Genomic DNA, 16,799 nt, shown 5'->3' on the forward strand with positions numbered 1-16,799 from the left:
GGAACCTCCAGCTCAACTACTAGTAGTGCTTCAACAAGTGCTGCAACGAGTACCACTGTTGGTGCTGCGACTATTATTTTCAGTCTGTTCTATTAATGTGTGCTTATTCCTCCTTTTTTCTATAAATGATTACAAATTTTGATGAATGGGATGTTTCCCGGTAACCACAGGAACAGTGAAGTGGCAGCGGGCAATGCAACTGTTTATTTTTATTTTATTTTTCTTTGTTTTTTTGAAGGGTGGAGAGCTGTTCTTTCCTATTTACTCAACATGTGTTTGTGTGAATACTTTTATTTTGAATCTGAAATTAATAAATATCACTTTTCTTAAATGTCACTACAGCTCTCCTGGTTTTTTGATACATCCTACGTGTCTATCTATACTATCAAATATTAAATGCTCTTTAAAGTGGTTCTTTTAATGACATGTGGTTGACATCAACATAAATTGCAAAATAAGATAAGATAAGATAATACTATATTGGGGGGGGGGGTTTGGTTGTTGCACAAATCAAGAATAATTTTAAATAAGTTAAAAATTATATACAAATGCGGCGCCGTTGGCCTAGCGATCTAAGTGTGTGTTCCATGTACAGAGGCTATAACCCTAGTCGCAGAGGTCGAAGGTCAATTCCAGCCTCAACCATTTACTGCATGTCCTCCCCCGCTCTTTGCTCGCCACATTTCCTGTCTCTCTTCAGCTGTCCTGTCCATTAAAGGTAAAAATGCCAAAAATATGACTTAAAAAAATACATATCCAAGCCTAAATAAAATCTGATCAAATTTGCTTTATGCTTTTACTTTCCCTTTATTATTGTTATTATTATTATTTTTTAATTTTCTTTGTTTATTCTTGAAGACGTTGTAGATCTTTTCTTTGGAAATTTTCTTTAAAGTGTGTTTCTGCATCGGGTATCAAATCCTATACTCTAGGATGAGTTAAAAATTAGCTGTTTATTCACAGAAGATAGTCTTGTATATATATACATATATATACAGTATATATGAAAACTCATCCAATACTGACATGCTGCCACGTCTCTGTTTTGTTTTCTTTTCTTGTTGTTTTTTGTGTGAAAACTATTAAATACAAAGTATAAAAATACAAATACAAATACATATACAAATTTAAGGCATGTAATAATATTAATTTTAAAAAATGTACTTTCCATTTTAACTAATTATTCCATAAGTTGTTGTCAAACTCCATAACAGACATGTTATCTGTTAACACAGTTAGTTTATACAGTATTTAATAATTGTAAAGAATACATCCATGCGTCAGTAAATGTCATTAAATGTCATTAAAAGTGAAAACACAATTTCATCCGATAGCTTTTAAATATATATCTGGTTACATAATATAAAATATAAAAATTAGCCTGATACAGTGTAAATAATAAATACAAATAAAAATAACATAATATATACATGATAATCAAAATGCTTACAATCAGTATTTTATTGTGATGTTAATCTTCTGTTATTTTTTTATATATATGTTGCATGAAAATTTAGATTTTTTTTTTTGTAAATATTTAAAGTATTTTAAAAGATTCTTTCCTGAAAATATTAAATCTGTATTTTTTAAAGGGGATTATATTATTTATAAAAAGGATTTCTGTGTTGATGTCTATGGTTGATGTCTATGGTTGATGGAGCTCATCATGACCTATATTTCACTCCCTGCAACGTGACTCTCTGCTCACGTTGACGCTGTAGTCTCCCTAAACCCCGCCCCTCATTACATGAAGCCCCGCCCACAGATGTGAGCCTATCCCCGCCCGGCAGATTTAAACAGTCGAACTGATTCGAGAAGAACCGGGGATGATCGGGGCGGGCGGTGCTACACGGATAGATCTCTGCTTTTACCTAACCTGGTGGTCGTTTGGGGGAAAGGCAGAGCAAACACAGCTGACTCGAAGATCATCACACTGGAATTACTTCTAGTTTTATGTCTACAAAGCTTCACGTGAAGAAGAACCATGAGACTCAGGTCTCAGAAAACCTGTTTGGAGACTCCGACCAGGAACAAAGCGACACCGAGACGAGCGCACCCTTCAGGAAGCGACACCCCGCTTCAGACTAAGGTGAATTAAATCATCATCTTCATCTCTAAACACAGAACAGACAGGTTCATGTTCAGGAAACCAGGGAATGATGAGGATGTCACTAACGTCCATTATATAACTGGGCGCTTCAGTATGCTAGTGCTAATCAGCTAGCAGCCGTGTTAGCTAAACAAAACAAATCACCGCGCTGCTAGCTGTTGGCTGTTAGCTGCTAGCTGTTGTTAGCTGTAAGCTGTTGGAGCAGAGGGACGATAGGTGGCTTCTCTTACTGAGTCCTTATGAACGACTGACATCCCCCTGGAACTGGTGTGTTGTTTACTGTGTGGCTACAACAGGGTCCTCACGCGTCCTGGAAAACCTGGAAAACAGTTGACCGGTTTTCCAGTCCTGGAAAATGGGAGAAAAAGTCAAATGTCCTGGAAAATTATTCCAACATGACTATGTGCGACCTGACAAGGTTAAAAAAAAACACATCCCCATTCAACATTTGTGGCCATTTCTGTCATTCAGTTCTATTTAGGTTAATTTATGCACTGATCCTCTGATTATTATTACTATTTATTTCAGTAAGTCAAGTCAACTTTATTTATATAACACATTTAAAACAACCAGTGTTGGCCAAAGTGCTTTACAAGATAAAAAGTACATGAAGACAACAATAAACAACAACATATCAGGATATGACTGTCCTCCTCACGAGGAGAAGGCCCAAGAGAAGAGATGGGTCTACAACAAAGATTTAAAACAGTCAGGCAGCTTCCAGAGTCCTTTGCTGGCTCTTTTGTTTTTTAACTAATTGTATACTTATTGAGAAAAGAGAAAGCTGAGATTAGAGTGTTACAAGTGTGTTACATCTGTGGTTGCATTGTTCAATTAATTTGCCATCATTTTTAAGCACGTAAGAAATGATTTCATGGATAGCCATAGACTGCACGTCTTTCAATGTAGACTTCCACTGAGAAGAACATATTAGACTATTTAGGAACTAAATTAGGAACTAAATTTAGACTGTCATACAAGCTTGATCATCACTGAAAATGATCTCTGGAAAAGAGTGGGAACCCAGGGCTTCTCTTACCAAGTCCATGTGAATGACTGACATCCCTCTGAAACTGGTGTGTAGTTTAGATTGGGGCTACAACAATCATGTGTTGGAGTTTAATCCAGTGAGGAAGAATAATGCACAAAGCAGTTTTAAGCTGGCAAGAGAAAAACTAGCTTTACACATTCATCAAACTGTTGAACGAATGGTTACAATTTAATTTTTTATGTATTTATAACCTTTATTCAACCAGGACATGCTCATTGAGGTTAAACATCTCTTTTCCAAGAGATTCCTGGCCAAGATAGGCAGCAGCACAGTTACAAAGTACAATAGACACAAATACGAACAGCAGACATAATGTTACAATATGTTGCAATGTCATTTAGCAGACGCTTTTATCTAAAGCGACGTACATACGAGAACAAGAACAACACAAGCAAAGATCTAGACAAGAGGAAACAAGATCAGTAAGAGTAACAAAGTGCTTCAAGTCCATTTGGGTGCAGGTACTGCCAAGCAGTGTAAAGGCAATGCACAAAGTAAATAAGACATCATAACCAAAACATCTGCAGACAGATGCACCAGCCTCCAAGTCGCCTAAGGACCGCTTAAAAGCACTCAAAGTTATCAGACAACAAAGTTTCAGATCACGTAAGGCATTCCAGGTCGAGGGAGCAGATCACCTGAAGGCCTTTTCTCCAAGTTCAGTCCTGACCCCCGGAACAGAAAGTTATAAGAGATCTAAGATTATGAGATCCAGAGTTCCTTTGTGTAATGTAGGTGAGGAGGTAAGAGGGAAGTAGACCTAAGATGCACTTACAGATTAAAAGATGCCAATGTTTTTGCCCATCAATGACTCTTCTATTGTTATTCAAGATTCAAGAATCAGGAAATCTTTATTGCCAAGTGAGGGATGAGGACAGGACAGACTGCAGAGTAGAACCGTTTCAGCAGCTCCTGTGGCAGGTTGAACTTTTTCAGTTGGCAGAGAAAGTTCAGTCTCTGCTGGGCCTTTTTCACTACAGAGTCTATATGGGTCTCCCACGTCAGGTCCTGGGAGATGATAGTGCCCAGGAACCTGAGGGACTTCACAGTGCTGATCAGGAAGGTGCAGGGGGGTTCCTCCCTTTTAAGTCCACTGTCATCTCAACTGTCTTGAGCGTGTTGAGCTCCAAGTTGTTGTTGTTGTGTCAGTTGTTGTGCTTTGTATTACTCCAATAACAACGTCTGCTGGTATCTCCAGTAGAGCTTCAATTTGAGGGCAGTAAAGATGAGGTTCACATGATTATGAGCATCACTAATCCTCAGTCCCTCCTGTGAAGCTGTGCCCGGGCTGCCCAGTGCAGACACGCAGCTCTGTTACGTGCTGTCTGTCTGCAGGAGGAGGATTTAAAAGCCCAACTGCATGTGAGAGAGAGAGACGGTCCCTGCAAAAGTGGGTCAGCAGGACACACACATGCAGACTGTTTACAATCAGGACTCCGGCGTGTGTGCATGCTGTAACAGCTCCGTTAGTTTCTGGCTCATGTGGAAAAGAAAATGAAATACGTGAGAGAGTTAACATGGACTGGGATGCAGAGGTAGTTTGTGTTACTACAGCATTCAAACAGTGTGCTAAGACAAGTCCTAGTTACACATTCTTCAATGAACACAACTGGATGTGTTCTCTTGCAGAAATGGTGCTTACTTAGTGTTTATATCTTTCCCCCATAAGTTACAGTATGCAGACGTTTTTCCTGCCCAGTTAAACTCCTCTGTGTTGAGGTGAAGCTTTGTGTTTGTTTTTACATTCAAACAATGAAGAACTGTATGCACCAGATGTCTCTGAGTGGAAGCTAGTTTCTTCAGTTACTGAAATACTCATTATTTGTGAGATCTTGTTGTTTTGATGAGAGTAAGTTTATATGAAATGCCCTTTTTTCAGCCTCTTGTATGAAGCGAATCAGATGTCAAAGGAGGTTAACATCTTTGCAGTATTGGCTTCACACATCACAGCATGAGACCTTCACAATCAGACACTTCACAGTATTTAATTTCAGTCAGATTGATGGTCAATCAGTATCTTGTTTTGAAGGACCAATGCCGAAAATTAGAGATCAGGTCGACAGATGTCTGTTTTTTAAGAGCTTCATGTTTTAAAATCCCTCAGTTATGATCCAGACTTCAAAAGATGAATCATATTTATGTCAGAAGCGACATTAAAATACATGTTTCTATATATAACATAACTGAATTGTTTTATTTTTTTATTTAACCAGATTTAAAAAAAAGATCTTTTAGAAGGGTGAACTGTCCAAGAGGTCATCAGCACACGTCAAAATAAACAGAACAATCCGATAGTATGGAGCATATATGTACAGACAGTATGTAGGAACAATCAATAATTTAAAAAGTGTGACTAATTTGCAAATAAAGTGCGATCTGTGATCACAAAACACAGGCCCTGTTCTCTGGTCTGTCTTTCTTTTAAGATGAGGCCAAAGGAAGTGAAATCAAATCAGACAATTTTAAGTCCTTCTGGAGTTTATTCCAAGCAGAGAGTGAAGCAAAACTAAACTCTGTCTTATTTGACTCTGTCTGAATACGGGGAACTCACATTTATAAGATGTCACAGGAGCTCAAGGCATAGTGGCTTTTAGATCTTTATAAGATAAGATATTACTTTATTGATCCCCTGGGGGGGAAATTCAGTTGTTACAGCAACCCAGACATAAGTACAATCAAGAAAGAAGTTTCAATAAGTACAAAATCAGTAAAAAAAATAAAAATAAGTAAAAATAAAATAGATAAATAAAGCTAGAGTACAATTTAGATATATACAATGTTACAAATGGAATTTAAATTAAATAGCAGTAATTACAGGCAGTATTAAAAAATGTTTCAGTAGTTACAGGCTGACATGGTGTAATTATGGTTGGTAATGACAAATTAAGCATAAATAGAAATAATATTTGTATGTAATATGACCATGGGTTGTAGTTAGAATAGTAATGTAATATAACATAATATATTATAGCAATATAATTATATAATACAGTATATTATACATTATAATGCCAGCAGCAGTCAAGACAGAGTTCGGGATGGGATGATGGAGTGTGACAGACAGAGCAGGGATGTTATGAATCTGTTCATGGGGGGGGGTGTCAGTGGTCAGCATGGTGCAGTCTGTGGCTTCTGTTACTGTTCAACAGTCTGATGGCGGTGGGCACAAAGGAGCGCCTGAAGCGTTCAGTCTTGCACCGTGGTGGAATAATGCGTTGACTGAACGTAGGTACACATACAAATAAGTCAGATCCAAGCCAAGGAGGGATTTATAAATCAGACGTAGCCAATGTGTGTGTCTGAGTACACTCAAGGACGGCCAGTCAGCTTTGACATACGGTTCACAGTGATGAGTGAGGTGTTAGTAACCCGTGACGAAACCTCAAAGCTCAAGTATACAGTGTTCAAAGACTGCAAACATTTCATCACAACAAATCACCCTAATCTGATCTGTATCAAACACCAGCCGGTAACTGTTTTAGATTTGATGTGCTGTCGGATGGGATGGAACAACATGGTGACTGAGGACATTTAGAGCAGAATGCTGAGTGGAAAAATGGACACAAGGGGACGCACCAACACTGACCAGGCTGCTTCTTTTCATTTTTGATTTGTGAGTGTTGTTATCACCATAGTGGATTATTTCAAAGTTCCATTTATCAACCTGATGAATCAGTGAATCTCTACTCACTCATTTCAGTCAGATAAATCTCTTCATGTGGTTTTCAGTCATATTTACCTTCTTCATTTATTTCAGTTTGAATAACATATCATATAATGTGCAGAAATCTTTCTCTTCTCTAACTTAGAGAGGAATATAAAGGGCGTTGAGAGTTGTAACATTACAGCTTCAAATTCAAACATGCTGGAAAGACATCACTGAAGACAGTTTTTTCATGAAGTTAATGATTTGTCTTCTCTCTTTTTTCTGTGAAGGATGAAAACACCTTGGAAACTGACCCGCATCACTCTGATGATGAGATCCCCACGTTCAGACGACCACGCTGTCGGCCCAGGAAGAGAGCCATCGCCCTGGACGACGGAGATCACGCAGGTCATTTTAAAGCTTCAAATGATCCTCAGTGATGCTTTTCATACATCGAACAGAAATGTCTCTCACAGTCTTCCCTGTGTCTGCTTTAGTTTGTCTCACTGATGTTTTTTCTTGTGCTTCTAGAGTTGGCTTTCAAGACTCCGATCAGATCGATCTTGCGCCACGAGCGCATCCTGTCAGAGATCGACCCCGCGACTCCTCGGAACACCACCTCCAGAAACATCTACTCGCCCATCGTGCGTTTCCTCACACCCAGCAAAGAGAGTGAGTACGACGCCTGGTTTCTGTATTTGGGTCTTAAACAGATCAGATAGGCGTCAGTATTAGTTACTGTGTCGTTTAGGACAGTGAAAATGTTCTGTGAAGAAAGAGTCTGTTGGAATAAACTCTCTTAGTGACCGCAGTATAAATGTGCCATCTTGTCGGTGGTGGCTTGTGGTAAATTCCCTCCATGGCTTCTTCACTCAGTGAGAACAGTGTGACCCTCTTTGAGAGCTCAGCAGGGTTTAATGTGGTGAGCTGCTGCTTGGTATTTATTTAGTTGGTGGAGGAGTCATTGCCGTCTTTGAAACATGAATCATTGCTGCTCCCTGTAAGCAGTCTGAAACCATCCTCTCTGTTTGGTCGGTGCACAGTGTGAGAGGCTGAGCTTACACCCTTATGTCAGTCAGGTGCAGCTGCAAACACGCAAAACATCTGCTGTATTTATACCTCCTTTGCTGCTCTGAAATCATCAGCATCAATAACTTAGTGTCTCCATGTTTCTCTCTCTGCAGACTTCAGGTGTCCAGATTCAGGGAGCAACGTGTTGATGAGTCCAGAACAAGGTTTCTTTGGTTTCGGCTCTGTAGACCTCCTGGCAGGTGACGAGGATGACGACGTCTTTAATCCGTAAGTTTTTAAGCCACTTCCTGGAAACCAGCTGTGTATGCTAATCCAACATGCTGAGCTGGTCTGACTACGCAGCCTGGCCCCCTTTATGTAAAGAGTCAGGACGATGATTTGACGGAGACAGATTATTCTTTGACACTTAAACGCAGCAGAAGAAAGATTAGACGACCGTCCTGTGCCATTTTTTTAAAACCCCAGTAACCTCTATGTGAACTGATCACACTACAGCTGTATGTCTTTATCTTTTAATATCCTCAGTGTGACGACATCTTCATGATGATATAATAATAATAACTTTATTTATAGAGAACTTTTCATAAACCAGGTTACAAAGAGCTTTAAATGGGCAGCAAAATAAAACAAGCAGATTATAAAATCACACAAGGTAAGATAAATAAATAAAAAACATATTTTAAAAAACATCAAATTGCATTAAAATATATTTTTGAAACAGTGGAGATAAATTAAAGTGAGGTCAGGTAAAATCAGAAGAGGCTCTGCAGTTAAAGTCTGTTTTAAGAAGAGGTTTTAAAGAAATGAATGACGCTCTGTCCCCTTTAGATTTCATTTAGCATTTGGAACACACATTAAAGCTGCTGTGAGGAACTTTTGTTTTGTATCGATTCTGGCGCCCCCTGTGGACAAAGCGATACCTCTTATCTCTTGTCCTAAACATGCAAAACTAGTGTTTTCAACAAAAGCCTCATCCTGTTGTCTTCAACAATCAACTTTATCAGCCAGTGTGATTCTTTTCCATGAAAACAGTCAAATAAAGGCTGTTTCTGAAGCGAGATGTCCATCAACTGGTCTGACACCTACCCCCTCAGGGTGTTTTCAGGCATTAAAAATGACAACAGAGAAGGTGTCAGTGTTGCTGCTGATGGTCTTGTTTGCTATTGAATGTCATAAAGAGGCATCTGTATCATTTTCAGTCTGTTTCTCAGCCAGTTCAAAACTCCTCACAGGGCCTTTAAATCTCTGCCTGAGGATCTCAACATACGCATCAGCTTGTACAGTATTAACATGTCCACTATGTAGCTTGGAGAAAGTCCATGGAGAGCTTTCAAAGTAATCAATAAAATCTTAAAATCAATCTTAAAAATGTAGAGGGAGGCGGAGTTAAGACACAGAAACAGGAGAAACATGGTCGTGTTTTTATTTCTGGTTAAAACTCTGATCATGTGATTTTTATAAACATATATTAAAGAGGATCAGGGACTTAAAGAAGTCTTTAAATCTGTCTTCTCTTACTTGTTGCTTTTAGAATTAGTTTCCAAACTTCACTTTACTTTTCTCCTTCCTTTTTGAAAATGAATGTCGGTGAGTCTGTGTTAAAGAAGAACATCATTTCTGTTTTTCAGCTTTAACTTCATTAAGAACGTCCCGCTGCAGTCTCAACACTCCAGACTCAGACCCAGAGATATTCCTCCAAAGACCAGGAGCACTCCAGAGGCCACAATGGTGATCGACCTGGTGAGTTAAAGCTTCCTGTGATCACACGCTGACCTCACCTCAGACAGGAGGTAGAAGTCTAAAGCAGCTGTTCAGATTCTCTGGATGATAAATAACCTGTTTAAAAGTTCAGTGTGAGATGAAGAAGACTTCTAGAAGAACACTTATAAATCATTACATATAGCTTTTATCCCAGAATGCATTTCATTCAAAACCATCAATATCAAAGATTTTGAGCCGCTTTAGAAGTTTGGATTATTTGTGGTTGAAAAATTAACCCGGCAGAGGTTGAATCTGCAGCTGAAATATGAGTATGTGAGTGTCTGATGGACGTGAGAGCAGCTAGTACCCACTCATACCTGATATCATCCCAGGTGGAACAGTCTGATTTCTGCATCCTGCTCAGTTTGGAAAAAATACTTCAGTCACAAAATCTGATGCTTTACATTTTCTGTTACGGGTTCCCTTCATCAACATCTCTACGACCAGAGTGACCTCACTCAGTGCTCTCTGTATCTACGAGGCTCCGTCTGCAGGAAACTGAAGCCTAGCTAGTTCCTCATTAAAGGGGCGAAGCTGACTTTCAGCCATTAATTATTTGAGGTGTTACTCCATCATTGTGAGACAGAAGTGAGTCCCTAGAGAGGGTCTGGTTGATGTTCAGACTCGTGGTTAGTTTAGTGAGAAGTCACATTGCTGTTTCTCTGCAGGAGGAGACTCTGATGTTCAGCTCTCTGAGTGTGATCCAGGACGCCGAGTACACTTTCCACACCGCCTTCCAAGACCACCAGTACAAGGTAACCCCTCTCTCTCTCTCTCTCTCTCTCTCTCTCTCTCTCTCTCTCTCTCTCTCTCTCTCTCTCTCTCTCTCTCTCTCTCTCTCTCTCTCTCTCTCTCTCTCTCTCTCTCTCTCTCTCTCTCTCTCTCTCTCTCTCTCTCTTTTTATTTCTCTCTCTTTCTCTCCCTCCCTCTCTCTCTTTCTGTGAAGCTGTTTTTCACTCCAAATGTCAGAGCGAGTGAGAGGATGATGAAAGAGTTGATAGTTTCTGTCCCATGAAGTGATCGATAAGAGGAACCGGATGTGATGAAAGAACTCTTTGAGGATCTTTAAAGACAAATTAAACAGATGTTGATGGACAGATCATGAGGAGAAGATGTATTCACTCTTTTCATTCTTTCCTTCTTCCTCTCTGGAACCTTCAGGCGTATATGATCCTACGACCACACGTCAAAGAGTTCCTTCAGTCCATGGCTAAGACCTATGAGGTTTGTGTTCCTCTGATGAGAACCAGAGTTTAAATTTCACCTTCATTTTTAATTCTTTAATAAATCCTTTAAAAGTATCTTTGCTGCTGGTCGAGTTAAGACGTGTGACTCCAGCTGCTGTTTGTGTTCTCCTGCAGCTGTTTGTTTACACGTGTGCAAAGAAGGAGTACGCAGAGAAGATCCTGAACATCCTGGACCCGCAGAGGAAACTGTTCCGGTAAGAGTCCTGCTTCCACTTGAGTTTTATAAACCGCAGTGTGACCGTAGAGACGAGCGCTGTGTCTCTCTGTGACCTCTTAAACCTTTAACGGTCTCATGTCGCTGTTTTCCCCTCATAGACATCGTCTGTATCAGGAGGACTGCGCCTGCGTTCTCGGGCACTACATCAAAGATCTCAGCGTGCTGGGGAGGGACCTCGCCAAGACGGTCGTTCTGGACAACGCGCCCCACACATACCCGTACCATGTGAGCACTTCAACATCAGCTGTGTCACTGTCATCGCTCCTGGAGTGGTACAATACCAAATCTGTGATGTGTGTGTTTCTGATGTCAGATTCATTAAAGGTTCTGTTGTTGTTTTTCCAGCTGATGAACACGGTTCCCATCAAGAGCTGGTCCGGAGAGTCGGACGACAGAGAGCTGCAGAAACTCATCCCCTCCATGGAGAGACTGTCTGCAGCGGTACGTCAGAAACAGCAGTTTGCTAATATATCTAATCACCTCTATAAACCTGTTTCTGTTCATTTCATGTTAAAGGAAATAAATATGTTACATTTAAAAAAAATTTAGATTTTATTATTAAACAAATTAACATTTATTACCACATAAACACACAAAAGTACCAAACAATCGGTACCAGTTCAAATGTGAAAGGTACCCATCCCTAAGCTCACACCAAGATCCTTAAAAAAAACTATTTTACTACTATAAAACTAAAGCCTGATTTATACTTCTGCGTCGAATCGGGGGACCACGTAGCTACGCAGAGGCCTATGCATGTAGCTGACGTGCACCTCCTCCAAAATGTAACTACCCATAGAATCGACGCGGACCGCAAGCCCTGTGATTGGTCCGCTCGGCGGCATTGTATTTCCCGCATTTACAACACTTCAGGCCGCACATCGACCGTGTATTTCATCGCCTCCTCTCTATTCTTCATGTCATCATGTCTGTATGATAAACAGCAATATGTATCAGCTGTAGATTAAAGGTGACATATTACGCTCTTTTTCATCAACATATATTGGTCTAAGAGGTCCTCAAAACATGTCTTTAAAGTTTATGCTCATAAAAACACTTTGAAATCAGATTCTGGTCTGCCTGTAAACCCCTCTTTTTCAGCCCTGCTCAGAACAGGCTGTTTTCTGTGTCTGTGCCTTTAAATGAGAATGAGCTCTCTGATAACGCCCCCTCGGGAAGTGGGTGTGGCCTCGGCTGTTTACATGTTGGCTGAATATACACGGCTGCTCACAGACCCGCGTTACTTCAACCCTCTGAATCTGATCCTGACGGAGAGGCGCCTGCAGCAGGACCTTTCTGAACCATTGGTCACAGATTTAGTGTTTCTTGTTGTTTTAGTTGTCAGTATGTCGACGTGTGTCTTGGTACGCAGCTACCAACATGTACCTATGTGGCTATGCTAACTAGCGCTAGCACTTTTCCATGATGAATAAAAATCATCCACTAGATCTTCAAATCTGCAGACGTGGGGAGTAAAACCGACCTTTGTGTTTATTAAGACAGCCTACAACTAGCATGCCTCCCTCCTAAGCTCCTTGTTAGCACACATGTGTGCAGGTAATGAAAAACGGAGGAGGGGTTGAGTTGTATTTTATACAGTCTATGGGCTGAACAAGCTCCGAGCTCTGACTTCCTGTTACAGACCGGATGGCGTTGTGACGTATGAAAAACGCTGAAAACTGAAACGGCTGGTTTCAGCACACATTTACAGAAAGGTGGAGAAATCAGAACAGGGGCAGAATGGATTCTTTTTCATTTTCAGGGGGTTTGTAGACAGGCACACAGATTTCAGGTAGAGAACCATTAAAGAGTTGATTTTGCATGATATGTCACCTTTAAAACTTCACTTTGCTGTCATGAGGGACAGAGATTGGAGAATCAGCAAGTTCTAGATTGATCAAATGATTCTTCTATTATTAAACGGTCGGCTTCAAATCAGAGACAATAAGACTGATCAGTTGTATGAAACTCTAAAGACTTCTCTCACTGTAATGTCTGAGTTTAATCAGTTTGACTCTCACACTCACGTTGAGTTCAGCTCCTCTCGTAGTTCCAGCAGACTCTCCGCTGTGAATCAAACAGCCGTTTATCTGCAGCAGCGTCTGCCGGCCGTCCTTCCTCCCCGGTTTCATCATTCTGTCTGTAAAATCTCCCCGTTGTGTTTTTTCAGGACGATTTTCGGGAGGTGCTGAAGAAGAGGAAGGATCACTTCCACCGGCTGCTGTCAGAGGACTAACAGGACCCTGCAGCCCCCCTCCTCCTCCTCCTCCTCACTCTGAATACATTACGTGACTTTCACAGCCCGTGTTTGCTTTCTTTATGCTTTGGCTAAAAGCAGAATCCAGTTTGAATCAGCGGACCTGAAGCCTGACCTGCTCACCCTCCTCGCCCCCCCTGATGACTTTAAAGAACGGCACATCGGTATGTCAAACATGCAGCGGGTCGTTCATCACCAAAACCCCTTTCCCCCCCCAGAGTCATTCCACAGGGCAATAAATGCCCCCCAGCGTACGTGTAAATATCCCAGACCAAACTCAAAGTGTTGTTTATATTCCTGATCTTTAATTTATTGCTTATATTTCTAATCATCGGCTCTCCTCTGTATATTTTAAACATGCTTTTTTATGCAATAAAAGTATCCTGATGATTAAAAGGAAAACAGAGTTCTGACTTTCTTTCTGCACGTTATGTTTATTAAGTTCAACTTGTTCAGTTTTAGGAAGACGACGGAGCAGCAGGTGATATTTATCAGAGTTGAATCTCATGAACGCGTCCTCGTAGTGTTCCTCTACATCTCTCTGCTGTCTCGTGATTAGTGCAGTTGTTTTATTTCCTAAAGAAGAGGCTGCTCCCATGGCTGAAAAAATAAAACTCTTCACATCCTGTACGACAGGAAGGAGCCGCCAGTGTGAAGAAGACGAGTGGATGGAAAAGATCTGTTAAAAGATCAGGAGGGATCATTTTCAGAAGTTTGTGATAGAGCAGTTTTTAATTTGTCTGTAGCAAAGAAGGATCTAAAGAATGTCCTGATTGTTTATTGATTGATTTTTTTCTCTCCTGCTCTCAAAGACTCTAAAAGTTTCATAACATTGACTTCATAATTTTACAAAAACACTACAATAAAGAAACCTCTCACATCAGTCACCTGCAGACTTTCTGTTCGTGTTGCTGCCGTTCTTCATCATGTGTTGTTTATAATTTCAACTCTCCTTTTGCTGATTTGATCAAAACAATCACTTATTATGAGACAATTAGCGCTAGCACTTATCCATGATAAATACAAATCATCCACTAGATCTTCAAATCTGCAGACGTGGGGAGTAAAACAGACCTCTGCCAGAAAGGCAGCGGGACCTTTCTGAAGGATTGGTCACAGATTTAGTGTTTCTTGTTGTTTTATTTGTCAGTATGTCGACGTGCGTCTTGGTACACAGCTACAGCTACGACATGTAGCTATGTAGCTATGCTAACTACTACTATAGACACAATCAGAAAAAAGGCCCAGCAGAGGATGTACTTCCTGCGTCAGCTCAGGAAGTTCAACCTGCCTCAGGAGCTGCTGATCATGTTCTACACCTCCATCATCCAGTCTGTTCTGTGCACCTCCATCACTGTCTGGTTTGGATCTGCAACCAAACTAGACAAACACAGACTGCAGCGGACTATAAGGACTGCAGAGAAAATCATCGGTGTCGACCTGCCCCCCATCCAGGACTTGTACCGGTCCCGGGCCAGGAAACGGGCAGGGAGCATTACCGCTGACCCCTCACACCCTGGACACAAATTCTTCAAACTCCTCCCCTCCGGCAGGCGCTACAGATCACTGTGCGCCAAAACCACCCGCCATAAGAACAGTTTCTTCCCCCCAGGCTGTCACTCTGATGAACACTAAACCATAACAGTGTCATACCTGTCAGATAAATACTCTCTGTAAATATACATGTAGATATACAATGCAACAATTCTCAAGCAGAATTCCATATTTCTATTTTTTGTATTATTTAACTTCTATTTTATAATGTAAAACTACCTCTGCTACTCACCACTGCACTTTATCATATTATTTTGTAGTTCTTATTCTTATTCCTATTCTAATGCCTTGTACAAAGAGAGCACAGTTTACCAAAGTCAAATTCCTTGTGTGTTCAAGCATACTTGGCCAATAAAGCTGATTCTGATTCTGCTTCTAACTAGAGCTAGCACTTATCCATGACAAATAAAAATCATCCACTAGATCTTCAAATCTGCAGACGTGGAGAGTCAAACCGACCTTTGTGTTTATTAAGACAGCCTACAACTAGCATGCCTCCCTCCTAAGCTCCTTGTTAGCACACATGTGTGCAGGTAATGAAAAACGGAGGAGGGATTCAGTATTATTTTATACAGTCTATGGGCTGAACAAGCTCCGAGCTCTGACTTCCTGTTACAGACCGGATATTGTTGTTACGTAACAAAAACACAGAAGTCTGAAACGGCTGGTTTCACACACATTTACAGAAAGGTGGAGAAATCAGAACAGGGGCAGAATGGATTCTTTTCATTCTCGGGGGGTTTGTAGACAGGGACACATATTTCAGGTAAAGAACCATTAAAAAGTCCACTTTGCATGATATGTCACCTTTAAAGGATCTTAAGAATTAAAGATCTCAGAATGGTTTTTTTTAAACTACCCGATCACACGAAAACTAAATGTTTCATCTGTTTGTAGAGAGAAAAAATCTGTTTACGAAATATACTGAACTTGTAAAGAAAATAATAAAATAAAAAGTTATTTATGGAGCTCAAAAAAAGAAAAGAAAAATGAAGGGATCACTTTCAGAGGAATATTGTGACTGAAAGCTGTTAACAGAGAACCAGCAGTATCACATCGAACTGCTTTTTATTTCTGTTTCTGGAAGCAAGATAACATCTAAAGATTGAAATATCTCAGTTTCTTTGTAGATTACAAAAAAACTAAATGTGTCATCAGTTTGTAGAGGGAAAAAAATCTATTAATGACAAATAATAAAGTGTATTCATCATGCACCTCTCCAAAACATGCATCACAAAATGCTTTATAATAACAGAATAAAAAGCAAAAAACAAGATGTAGCAAGACTTACATAAAATTGGTCAAAATATATAAAAACAAAGACATGTCTGAACAAATGTCTCTTAAACTGCTTCTCAAAAAATGCACAACTTGTTAATATAATCATTTTATTTATTTAGCACTTTTCAAAAACCAGGTTATAAAGTGTTTTAAATGGGCAGCAAAATAAAACAAGCAAGTCATTAAATCACACAAGACTAGATCAAGAAATACAATTCCTTTAAAAGAACTCTAAAATAATACAATTCTTTTAAATTCAATTTTTTAAAGTGGTTAAACTCAAGCAAAAAATAGAAAAATAATTGAATAAATTAATAGAACAGTATAATAAAGACATAAAATAATATAATAAATAAATAAAATAGTATAACAAATTAATATGATTAAGAAATAGAATAATATAACACATAAGTATAATAAATAAATAAAATAATATAGCAAACATAAAGAATAAATAAATGAAATAATATAACAAATAGAAAAAATAGTATCACAAATTAATATAATAAATAAAATGTTAACATGATTTAAAGTTGGTGGACAGATTTGAAATGTTGAACGATTACTGATTTGGGATGGAAATATTAATATGATAAAACCATGCAATAATATTTTGTGTTAACCATTTATGTAGATGTGCTGT

At 39.5% G+C, this 16,799-nt stretch overlaps 1 protein-coding gene across 1 annotated transcript; it reads left to right on the forward strand.

The window, feature by feature from the left end:
- Positions 1–1,797: 1,797 nt before the first annotated feature.
- ctdspl3 (CTD (carboxy-terminal domain, RNA polymerase II, polypeptide A) small phosphatase like 3) lies at positions 1,798–13,723 on the forward strand. Its single transcript, XM_034675872.1, has 11 exons — positions 1,798–2,089; positions 7,098–7,215; positions 7,339–7,479; positions 7,992–8,106; positions 9,468–9,579; positions 10,269–10,355; positions 10,762–10,824; positions 10,962–11,041; positions 11,163–11,289; positions 11,410–11,505; positions 13,235–13,723. The coding sequence occupies exons 1-11, from the start codon at positions 1,985–1,987 to the stop codon at positions 13,298–13,300; spliced, it is 1,110 nt and encodes a 369-aa protein (XP_034531763.1). The 5' UTR covers positions 1,798–1,984; the 3' UTR covers positions 13,301–13,723.
- The last annotated feature ends 3,076 nt before the right edge of the window (positions 13,724–16,799 follow it).

This window comes from Notolabrus celidotus, chromosome 2 (assembly GCF_009762535.1).
Source record: "Notolabrus celidotus isolate fNotCel1 chromosome 2, fNotCel1.pri, whole genome shotgun sequence".
Taxonomy (NCBI): Eukaryota; Metazoa; Chordata; class Actinopteri; order Labriformes; family Labridae; genus Notolabrus; species Notolabrus celidotus.

Excerpts from the sequence above, each read along its gene's own strand:
- ctdspl3 (XM_034675872.1), top strand. The coding sequence starts at position 1,985 with ATGAGACTCAGGTCTCAGAAAACCTGTTTGGAGACTCCGACCAGGAAC. Across the intron at positions 2,090-7,097 it reads ACACCCCGCTTCAGACTAAG|GATGAAAACACCTTGGAAAC; the intron begins GTGAATTAAATC and ends TTTTCTGTGAAG. Across the intron at positions 7,216-7,338 it reads GGACGACGGAGATCACGCAG|AGTTGGCTTTCAAGACTCCG; the intron begins GTCATTTTAAAG and ends TTGTGCTTCTAG.